Source organism: Apostichopus japonicus, chromosome 4 (genome assembly GCF_037975245.1).
Source record: "Apostichopus japonicus isolate 1M-3 chromosome 4, ASM3797524v1, whole genome shotgun sequence".
NCBI classification, from domain to species: Eukaryota; Metazoa; Echinodermata; class Holothuroidea; order Aspidochirotida; family Stichopodidae; genus Apostichopus; species Apostichopus japonicus.
Genome location: NC_092564.1, coordinates 22,508,032 through 22,520,032, shown reverse-complemented (window position 1 = coordinate 22,520,032; position 12,001 = coordinate 22,508,032). Strand labels below are relative to the sequence as shown.

At 36.7% G+C, this 12,001-nt stretch overlaps 1 protein-coding gene across 1 annotated transcript in view; it reads left to right on the top strand.

Moving 5' to 3' along the window:
- LOC139966824 (condensin-2 complex subunit G2-like) overlaps positions 1-12,001 on the top strand; it is a 43,406-nt gene that overhangs the window by 29,297 nt on the left and 2,108 nt on the right. The window contains exons 17-27 of the mRNA XM_071970203.1: positions 1,319-1,396; positions 1,883-1,953; positions 3,000-3,195; positions 3,961-4,134; positions 4,927-5,040; positions 6,171-6,368; positions 6,750-6,849; positions 7,807-8,003; positions 8,846-9,093; positions 10,252-10,352; positions 11,798-11,918. Of these exons, the coding sequence (XP_071826304.1) occupies positions 1,319-1,396; positions 1,883-1,953; positions 3,000-3,195; positions 3,961-4,134; positions 4,927-5,040; positions 6,171-6,368; positions 6,750-6,849; positions 7,807-8,003; positions 8,846-9,093; positions 10,252-10,352; positions 11,798-11,918 (1,598 nt within the window). The remainder of the gene's footprint in view (positions 1-1,318; positions 1,397-1,882; positions 1,954-2,999; positions 3,196-3,960; positions 4,135-4,926; positions 5,041-6,170; positions 6,369-6,749; positions 6,850-7,806; positions 8,004-8,845; positions 9,094-10,251; positions 10,353-11,797; positions 11,919-12,001) is intronic.

Genomic DNA, 12,001 nt, shown 5'->3' with positions numbered 1-12,001 from the left:
GGGTGCTCTGAGGGGATCGAGGGTGCCCCGAGTGGACCTAGTTATGAGGTATTCACTGCTAGGTGAGAATATTTCTTAGTTTCTAGTCATGTACGAAATGTGGTTACGAACATCGCATTATCTCCAGGAATTCAGTCTGATCACTCTTTCATCTGTTTATCCTTGTCAGCTTTTCAGTACTGGGTGTGGATACAGTTTACAATTCCAGCTTCACTTTGGGAATATTTTAAATTTATAACTAGAGCATTTAGTATGAAATACTCAAAATTTAAGGAAGAAGAATGCAGTGAGAAAGAAGCAGAGACTATTGGTTCTAGTGAACAAGATATGTATTTCAGGGAAACCTCTGAGATATTACATTGATGAGCTTTAGGGAGCAATAGATTGATCACCAACCTAACTGGTGGAGGATGGGGGAAAAATTAAGAATACTTTGAAAATTTAGAAAAAAGAAACAAATGGCACAATGGTAGTTTTAACTAGTTTGACAAATAATGTTGACTTCTGGTCCAAAACATGACATTCTTGGACATATCAAAGCTTATAATGAAGACCTCTATACTCTTCCACATGTTGCTATTTTGTCATACACTTCCAAACCAAAGCAATGATGACCAATTGTCATGTGATGTAGAAATTAATTTAAGTGAATGTTTCCAGACCCTATCTAAGTGAAAAATGAAAAGACTCTGGACAATGATGCACCTTCTTCTAATTTTCATAAGACCTTTTTTTGGCCATGGATATACAGCTTGTGATAGAATCTTTTAAATATGGCTATAATACTGTAGTCATCTCGCATCAAAGAACTTTAATCCTAAAAACCAAACGAGGACTCCAACCTTTTGCAAACTAATAGTCCTTGCCAAGGCATTTTTTTTAGATTGAAAGGTGAGCTCCTTAATATGATTGGGCCTCAGCGAACCAGTTTTTTTATTTACCTGGGCAAATAATTAGGTATGTATTTGACTGAATTGATCCTCTGACTTAGTGTGTGTAGTGTACACTGAGTGGATCTAGGGTTAGGGTACTTATGATATCCATGTCACATGACTAATAAGCATTTCTCATCTAGGGTTAGGGTACTTATGATATCCATGTCACATGACTAATAAGCATTTCTCATCTAGGGTTAGGGTACTTATGATATCCATGTGACATGACTACTAAGCATTTCTCATCTACAGTAGGGTTAGGGTACTTATGATATCCATGTCACATGACTAATAAGCCTTTCTCATCTAGGGTTAGGGTACTTATGATATCCATGTCACATGACTTATATACACTTTTCATTGAAATCATCTTTTTGATCTAGCCAAGTAATCAACACCTCAAGATGATGTTGGTCAAGAAGTTCAGCAAGGCATTGCCAGACTTTCTAGCAAACTTCCAGGTTAGTGTTTGTATTTTGTATTGTCGGTTTACTCTTTGATGGACAAGCCATACACTAGACAGAGATGTTTGTGTAGGATAGTGATTACATTAGTGATTAGTGATTACATTAGTAGTGCTAGTTAGTCAACCAGTCTAAATATCCATCAGTGATTGTCAAAACACCTCAATATTATTCATTGTTTGTTATTCCCTGATACAGATATAGGCTATGTTGAATAACATCCTTAGTGAAAAATGATCCATGCCAATGATTGAGTTCACTGGGCTAGTATTGCAGCATCCAGCATCGCACATGGGACTTGCTCTGGGGGTTTATAAATGGTTATAACCATATGGGCCTAAAGCTGGAATATTTTCTTATTACATACTCACTTCTGATATCCTGTTCGTAAATATTTATATTTATACTGGAAAATAAATAAATGAAAAGAAGAAGAATAATTGGAAAAGAGACTGTAATTCTTTGTTTCTTTTTCATGTACAGGATGCTAGGTCAATACCAGCCATTATGATCCTGGCCTCTTATCTCCCTGCTTCCTCAATACCATCTTTCAGGTAAGATTTGTACTGAGTGTCATATTAACCCCAGGCTGCTAATCATGGGCTTGAATTTATCTCAGGAAACTGGTGCAATAACAAATATGATGTGGCTGAGAAAAAGAGGAAATATTCTTTATCATTAATTGCATTGTAAATTCAGGATAAATCGAGAAATGACAAAGATTGATTTAAATTAATGAACATAATTCATCTTTCAAGACCATGGACATGACTTTGACAACTTCCCTGTGACTTGTAACAAGTTAGGGCAATTACCTACATATATATAGTAAATAAATAAAGAACAACACACCAGAAAAATTCCACTTCATGACCGGTTTCGTCCTAAATTGGCTTATTTATTTATTTACTATATGTCTGTCATACCACTTGCTACTCATTCATTTTTTATTTACTGCTTGGCTTGCTTATAAAGAGTGGTTATTTCTGTGTAAATTGTCAGATTCAAGCACCAGTGGTGCACTCTGTACAATCATAGCACTTGGGTAATACGCCCTCAATGACAGCTATACAAAGCCAATTTATACGCATTCACACACCAGTAAATCACTGTGGTCGAGTGGTATGGACTTCGGTCTGTGACACAAGATCCGGGGATTTGATTCCTACCTTCCCCTGATGAGTCCCAAAAGGACGAAACTGGTCGTGAAGTGGAATTTTTCTGGTGTGTTATTCTTTATTTATTTACTATATATCTGTCATACCACTTTCTACTCATTCATTATATATATATATATATATATATATATATATATATATATATATATATATACACTCACTATCAATCCTGATTGATCACTCTGCAACACACACTGGCAAATACTGTGATGAGAAAAAAGGAATGGTTGAAAGAAGTATGTGTTGTTACATTCACAGGATGTGGTATTCTTTAAAAACAGGCATCAAGATGTCTTTACTAAAAGAGAAACACCTGACCCCAAATTTGCCCCCTCTCACTGATTACTGCCTGAATGTAGAATGATGTCCACAAAGTAAGGTTACTGGAAGATGAAAAATGCCCATCGTTTTCTTCCTTCTAGCAATGGTTGTTTGTCATCCTTGAAGACTCTCCCTGTTACTGCCACAGCAGACTCATTCGGCCCTCTTCTTACTTGCCTGATTTCTTGGGGCAGGGGAAGAGATGTCTTGGAGTTAATTGGTAACTGGCTTGAACTGACTTTGACCTCAAGACAAAAGAAGACTGATGAATATGCAAAGGAAGAAGAACAAGATAAGGTAATCATCTTGTATTGCAGTAAAGTATATGTAGGGAAAGCCTAATGGATGCTAGCTTGTTACAGATGTTGTTGACTAAATTAATTTTGCCGCTCATTATGAACTGAGTTTGAGTTCTTTGCCTAAGGCAGGAGTCTATGTGGTGGTGACAATTTGGTACGTGCGTTTGTTTGTTACGCCTTGGCTGGTGAGTATGATGACTCAAAACGTACAGGGTGCATAAAATTCTCTGTGGATGCAGCCTATGGACTAAAAGTTTGATAATAGGTCAACAGAAGTCAACAGAGGTTAAAGTCTGAGCCCTATAAACTTGTAAATCCACAAAGATGGGTGAATGTGATAGTTGTTGTGGCTCCACCTTAGTGAGCACAAAAATTCCTATTATTTTCTTATTCTGTGTAATTCAGAGGTCAATATAGGTCAAAATCTTGAACTTTGCAATCACAGTAGATTCAAACAAAAAAGTGGACATACGTTTAATATATAGATCTAGGTTAGTGCAAGAACCCTGATTTTTGTGGAGGTCAACAGAGGTCAGTGTCCATAAATTTTGTATATGTGATAATGCCAAATAAAAGCTTGAATGAACATCATACTTGGTATGTCGATAATAAGTGGGTTAGTCGATAGTAAGTGGGATAGTCAATAATAAGTGGGTTAGTCTGTAGTGAGTGGGTTAGTTCATAATAAGTGGGTTAGTTTATATAGTAAGTGGGTTAGTTTATAGTAAGTGGGTTAATTAATAGTGTAATTGTTATCCAACAGTCCAGGAAGAAGAAGAAGAGACGGGTTGCTTTTGTTGAGCCTGTTCAGCCTCAGCCTCTGATGGGTCTCAGATTCTTGGACTGTATCTTCAGCCATTACCCATCCAGGGCCCGTCTCCTGCAGTCATGTACAAATGAAGTTATCGAATTGATAGCAATTCTCAAGAAAGCCATGGTAAGACTACTCCCTGATCTAAAGTAAATAATTGAACTCTCAGGTAAAGTGATGGTAAAGCAACTCCCTGAAATAAAGTAAATAAATGGACCCTCGTGTAAAGTGATGGTAATGCTACTCCCTGATTAGAGTAAATTAAATGAAACCTTCAAGAAAGATCTTATCATTATTACCACAAAATATCAAAGTACTAGTTACTGATGTGTGTGTAATTGTAACATATTGCCTCAAACTGATATGAATCAAATCCAAAAATTATCAATATTCTACATACTCAAATTCTAACACCTACATGAGCCCATGATGATGAAATTTTGCAAGTAATTTTTGAAGTACAGGAGACATTGAGTACTTGCAAGATGTCTAAAATGCTATAATGAACCACATTCCATAACTTGTTACATTCTGCTGTGTCATTTCACATTTAATGTTGCTGAAGTATTGAACAGTTTTGGCAGCACCTTTAAGCAATTGTATCGCTGCTAGCTCTCAGAAAATGTTCTTTTAAAAGAAATCATTTTCAATCATATCTTTGATGTATCATTGGATTTATCTGAAATTATCATTGTTTACAATACAACTTTATACTAAGTTCAATTATGCATCATTTTAAGGGAAGATGGCAGCAGTTTTCATCAAGAGGCATAACTAATTAGACTGAGAAAGCCATAAATCTGAAGACAGTCTTAGCATAATATGAATCTTTCATGCTTGGCTAATTACCTACTCTACACAGAAATACTTCTGACAGAGACTTTACTATCATCATGTTAATGACTTATTCTTCCTCAGCTCTGCATTGAACTCAGATTTGTATCTGCTTCTGTTCTGAGCTTTACCACTGATGAGGTCTTGCAAAAGTCACTTCACTCCTACTTGAGACTCTTGTTGCACATCCAGTCAAAGGTAAATCCTAATATTCATGTGGTACATGCCATGTAAAGGTAGCTTTTAAATTCCTGTTACAAATCTGATCAAAGGTAGGCGTTTACTCCTGTTTCACATCTAACTAAAGGTAATCTCAGATTAATGTTGCACATCCAGTCTAAGGTAATCTTAATATTCATGTGGTACATGCAATCTGAAGGTAACTTTTAAATTCCTGTTACAAATCTGATCAAAGGTAGGCCTAAACTCCTGTTTCACAACCAATTAAAGCTAATGTTATGTTGCACATCCAATCAAAGGTAATGTTGTGTTGTACATCCAATCAAAGGTAATGTTGTGTTGCACATCCAATCAAAGGTTATGTTATGTTGCACATCAATCAAAGGTAATGTTATGTGGCACATCCAATCAAAGGTAATGTTATGTTTGAACAACCAATCAAAGGGAATGTTATGTTTGCTCATCCAATCAAAGGTAATGTTGTGTTGTACATCCAATCAAATGTAATGTTATGTTGTGCATCCAATCAATGGTAATGTTATGGTGTACATCCAATCAAAGCAAATGGTATGTTGCTCATCCAATCAAAGGTAATGTTGTGTTGTACTTCCAATCAATGGTAATGCTGTGTTGTATTTCCAGTCAATGGTAATGTTATGTTTGCACATCCAATCAAAGGTAATGTTATGTTGTACATCCAATCAAAGCTAATGTTGTGTTGTACATCTAATCAAAGGTAATGTTGTGTTGAACATCCAATCAATGGTAATGTTATGTTGTACTTCCAATCGATGGTAATGTTGTGTTGTATTTCCAGTCAATGGTAATGTTATGTTTGCACATCCAATCAAAGGTAATGTTATGTTGTACATCCAATCAAAGCTAATGTTGTGTTGTACATCCAATCAAAGGTAATGTTATGTTGCACATCCAATCAAAGGTAATGTTATGTTGCACATCCAATCAAAGGTAATGTTGTGTTGCACATCCAATCAATGGTAATGTTGTGTTGCACATCCAATCAAAGGTAATGTTATTTTGCACATCCAATCAATGGTAATGTTATGTTGCACATCCAATCAATGGTAAGACCCCTATTACACTTTCAGTGAACTATATTTAATAACATTCTACCCACTCTTCTCTAGGTTACCTGGGATTCAGAGAGTCTCTCCTCTGAGCAGATTGAGGCTGAGGAGATGGATTTCAGTCCCCAGTTTGAGGAGCTTCTCTCATGGATGAGCAGAGAATTGGTACCATCCCTGGTGATACCATGCTCTGACTCTAGTGGGTCCAGATCAGATATAGATCAGACCCTGCACCAGCTTGCAAAGGACATTTGTCAAGTGAGTGCTTTGATGGGCTCTACTGGAAAGTGTCTCATGTTTAGGATTCATACACATTTATGTTAAAACTCTATGATTGTGCAATCTTATCTATGAACACATTAACTTTAAATGGGTTTGTTTTCAATGTTGTTTGTTTGACCATTTCAGGATCTTCTCCAGCTGTTTACAGATTATGTTATGTTGGCTGTTGGGGGTTCTAATGTTGTTTATTTTGATCATTTCAGGATCTTCTCCAGCTGTTTACAAATTCTGTTATGTTAGCTGTTGGGGGTTCTAATGTTGTATATTTTGACTATTTCAGGATCTTCTCCAGCTGTTTACAGATTCTGTCATGTTGGGTGTCGGGGGTTCTAATGTTGTTTATTTTGATCATTTCAGGATCTTCTCCAGCTGTTTACAGATTCTGTTATGTTGGCTGTTGGTGGTTCACAGCTACCTGAACAAGTCTCGCTATTCTACAAGGATGTTCTACAAACAGGTAGAACCTTCAATATATTATCTCATCTTTGTTTTCCAATTGAATCTTGTCTGCCTGTATTGTTTTATTGTGATCAGTAATTGGTTCATTTTGCAGTTGCAATCTTATTTTTATGAGGTAATCAATTCTTTATTAAATCCTCTATTTTCAAAATGAGAGGAATGGGTGTTCATAATGTGATGTCAATAATAAATTTAAGATTAAGATCTTTGCTATTCCAAAAAAAAGTGAAAACATTTGCATTGAAAGTTAAAGTAGTACTACAGACTCCTAGCCAATTTGCCCCATATTCAGTACATTTGTTGTGTGTGAGTAATCTCAAGTTTTGGACTTGAATGAAAAGCTCTTTCTGTTTCCAAGATATAAACACTTTTGAAGTTATTGATAAATTTGGGAAACTCATTAAATATATTCAAACTATGACGTGGAGTGTTGCTCTCATTAATATTTCTTATTTAGGCCTAAATAAGTTAACCCCTAATTACAATCCCACATATATCATTTGAATAGTGTGATGTTCCTCTTTTCAAAGAAAAAAATAAAATTTTCAAAACAATCACCTTAGGGCACAAACCTGTGTCCAGTGTCCTTGGAACAAAGGTTGTACAAATACAAAGGAATAACGTAACAGAATCTTAGGCAGAAACCCCCTTAACACCATCAATGTGCATAAAGTAGCTAATGTGTATTCATAAATAAAACTAGAATTAAGAAAAGACTTGCAAAATCTTTGATGAGCATTGCAGCTATTTTCATGATTTCTAATGCCTACTAGATTGATTAGGACAGTGTTAACACTGTCCTAATCAATCAGACACCAATGAACAATTGTTCATTGGTGTCTGTATGCTTTTAACTTAAACTGAAAGTTTTTACACTGTGACATTCCCTCCCTCAATTGTATATTTGACACTATTTTTCCTTTCTAGTGAAGTATTTTCTCCTTTCTATCTGCAGATTGTGCTGTGACATTCCTACCGACATCAGTTAAGGTAATGTACCACCTCAGTCAGAGGATGATGAAGGAACAGCTGGATTCACCACAGGCTGAAAGTAAACTAGAGGGCAGTATAACATCACTCTTGGTAACAATCATCAAGACATTATCCCACCAACAGAAAGGAGAGGACTTTAATGAAAGCAACCTTAGAAAGGTAGAGTTGGAATGGAATCTGAATATTAAGATGAATAGTAAAGAATATTGATAAATGTTAATGAACATCTAGCATCCCATGGCCTTGGAAAATCTAAAATAATCATGGTAATCTGATAACAAATTTTCAGGCCTGGAATAGTCTTGGAGAGAGATAAAATTGTCAGAAGTCATTGATATCCAGATGGATTGTTTTAAGTTCTTTGTTTAGTTTGGTAGTGATGTTCACTAATGAATATTTATAATGCTAGATGAGCTAAGTACAGAATGCCTTTGTTTAGTTTGGTAGTCATGGACACTAATGACTATTTATTATGTTAGATGAGCTAAGTACATAAAGCCTTTGTTTAGTTTGGTAGTGATGTTCACTAATGAATATTTTCCCTTACATTACTCAGTGTTTGAGAAAGTTCACAGCATTTGGTATGTTAATAATTAATATTCATGAAGAATGTTACCAGACCACCTAATCATCACTGTTTGTCATAAAGCTAAGGCGTAGGAAAACGCATTTTCCTTTACTTAGATTGATGGACAGGAGTATGATGCAGTTGGAGCAAAGTGCACAACTAGAAAGTTAGTTTTCATTTATATCAACACAACTTTTGTTGAAGGTCATAACACATTTAACACTGCTTCATTATCAAGATGTTTGATGTTAAACCTCTAAAACTGACAGAAATGGTTTCTGCCTCATTGAACAACAGTTGAAATTAATGTTTAATAACAATGAGAACAGAATGTTTCTCTTAAAGAAGTGTACCTTTCATTATGTCAGGTATATTCTAGATCCCCATTGCATGTTTAGGGAGGAATGTTAATGTCTTTCTGTTTGATCAACAGATTATGGCAGATATCAAACCAGGTTTGACCGAGAGCCTGAAGCTCTGTCAGCGCCATCGTTATATTTGTCCCTCTCTTGACCACAACATCATGTCTTCCATGATGGCGGGGATAATCATGGAGTTGGCTGGGAATTTGGCCAAAAAGGATGGTCACGTTACACTTGAGCCAGTAAATGCCGTAGGCTTGCTACCTGCTGTGCCAGCTTTCCTGCTGAGCACAGTGGCTTCTTCCAATGCGATGGTGGGGTAAGTAGGCTGTAAGCTTATTGACCAGTTTACCTTAAAACATTGGACTGTCATACATGCCAAAGTAAGCACAGTGATACTTGCCGTTGATATTAAAATGCATAGCTGGAGAGAGACAACAAAAATTGGGGGTTCATACTAAAGTATTTTAGTATTCTAAAAATACTGTGGTTCTGTGTAGTCGAAAGAGACAGTACTTTTAGAGAAATTTGATGTCAAAGTTGCCATCTTTGACTCTGTTAATGCCCTATTTGACTCTCTGTTAATGCCATCTTTGCCTCTCTGTTAATGCCATCTTTGCCTCTCTGTTATAGCCATCTTTTGCTCTCTGTTATAGCCATCTGTGGCTCTCTGTTAATGACATCTGTGGCTCTCTGTTAGTGCCATCTTTGACTCTCTGTTATAGCCATCTTTGCCTCTCTGTTAGTGCCATCTTTGCCTCTCTGTTAATGCCATCTGTGGCTCTCTGTTAATCACATCTGTGACTCTCTGTTAGTGCCATCTTTGACTCTCTGTTAATGCCATCTTTGGCTCTCTGTTAATGCCATCTTTTGCTCTCTGTTATAGCCATCTGTGGCTCTCTGTTAGTGCCATCTTTGCCTCTCTGTTAATGCCATCTTTGGCTCTGTTAATGCCATCTTTTGCTCTCTGTTATAGCCATCTGTGGCTCTCTGTTAATGCCATCTGTGGCTCTCTGTTAGTGCCATCTTTGCCTCTCTGTTAGTGCCATCTTTGCCTCTCTGTTAATGCCATCTTTGCCTCTCTGTTAATGCCATCTTTTGCTCTCTGTTAATGCCATCTTTTGCTCTCTGTTAATGACATCTGTGGCTCTCTGTTAATGACATCTGTGGCTCTCTGTTAGTGCCATCTTTGACTCTCTGTTAATGCCATCTTTGCCTCTCTGTTAATGCCATCTTTTGCTCTGTTAATGCCATCTTTTGCTCTCTGTTATAGCCATCTGTGGCTCTCTGTTAATGACATCTGTGGCTCTCTGTTAGTGCCATCTTTGACTCTCTGTTAATGCCATCTTTGACTCTCTGTTAATGCCATCTTTGATAATGAATTGATAATGAACCATGGTATCTATTTATGGTCGGGTACTCTGTTTATTCTACTGGGTTGATAAGGAGTGACATCTTATGTGCCTTTGTTTTTCAGGTCCTTTGTGACTGAGATTCATCAGTGTGTGAGGTCTGGTGCTCTAGAGAAGAATGCTGACATCTATGCTGTACTTCATATCCTACAGGCACTTAAGGAAGGTACTTCATTTATTGTCATATTTTATAAGTATGACTTAACTTTAAGTCAAAGGAAGCATGAACCCAAGTTCTTTTTTATCATGAATTCAAACCATTGCAGAATGAGGAACAAAATTCTAATGAAAACCTGTTAACATGTCATGAAATGTTTCCTTATGGTTCCTTGCTAAAACTAGGAATCTATGCAGTCAGGTTGGCGTGTGCGTCAGGGTGAAGGATACTTGCTCAGTAGATGTATTATAGTGAGAAGGTGTGCCCTATTGTTTTTGGTGCTGACCATATGAATATTAATGAGGTTATGGGTCAAACATAAAAGTCTTTACACTGCAACAACTCCGCAACCTGAACTCAGATTGTAACCAAACCTATGGTATACAGTTGTTGGTTAATAGCTAGTACATGTAGGTCTAATTATTTTGGGGACAATCTGGCCCCACAAATTCCAGACCCATTGTGTGCCGGCAGGTCTGACTTTTATTTTTCCCCCAATGACATTTTGGGACACATTCTTTGGTCCATATACGTGGGGCTCACTACTTTTGGGACCACATTTTATTTACATTGCAAGAACTTTGCAACCTAATGTAAGATTGTAGCTAAATGTGGTATACAGTTGTTGCTTAATAGCTCGTACATGTAGGCCATCTGGGCCTCCCAAAATTCCGGGCCCATATTTGGCCGGGTGGGCCCAAAGTTTATTTCCGCCTCAAATACATTTGGGACACATTTGTTGGGCCTGAATTTGTGAGGCCCAATATTTTTGGGACCAGTTTGGTTCAAAATTTTATTGGGCCGAATTTTTGGGGAGGGTCCAAAATTGTTAAACTCCTCAAACTTAAATCAGATTTTATCCGAACTTGGTACATGTGGCATAAATATTATGATATTGGGTGATGACATAAAATACTTTCATATTCCACTAAGCAAGGAACCATAGTGCCCGCTTCGCTATTTATTATGTAACAGGACTGTTCATATCCAAATCCAGTGTTCTGGTGTTTTGTTTGAGATTTGTGTAATTTTTTAGAATTTTGTCAATGTTACAGATATTGATTTAAAATACCACCGGAAAAATAAGTACAAAAACTTTTCTTTTGCCTTTCCACAAGGCATGCAAAAAAAACTTTTCAAAGCAGACAACTCTCTCAATAATTGATGACAAATGCTTGCATTTTATATATTTCAACCCTCCCCGTGAAGCATATCGTAAATTTAGTCCTGTTTCAGACCAGTTCCAAAATTCTCAGCAGAAACTGGAAGAATTTCCAGGAAGTCACTCTTATTTCCGTTACAAAGACTGACTTATACACTATTGTTTTCTCATACATCAACAATGCTGCTAGTCAACTTTTTGTTGTCATATTTTCATGAAGACATTCATATCAATAATGACAAATTTTCAGCTAGAATTTTTTTTGTATCATGTTGTTATCCTGAAAACATAGACAAAAAGAAATTGCCTGGTCTTGAGAACTGCTTAGGGAGTGTTGAGGCCCAGTTGGATGCTCTAGAGAGAGGATTCGAAGATGAAGAGAATAAACGGGAAACAGACGATGGTTTGGACAGGTGAGAAACAGTAATTATCTCATTGTTTAGATGCCGCATGTGAGTAGTAAGTTGGACATTTCAGTCTCAGACCGTGTGGTTAA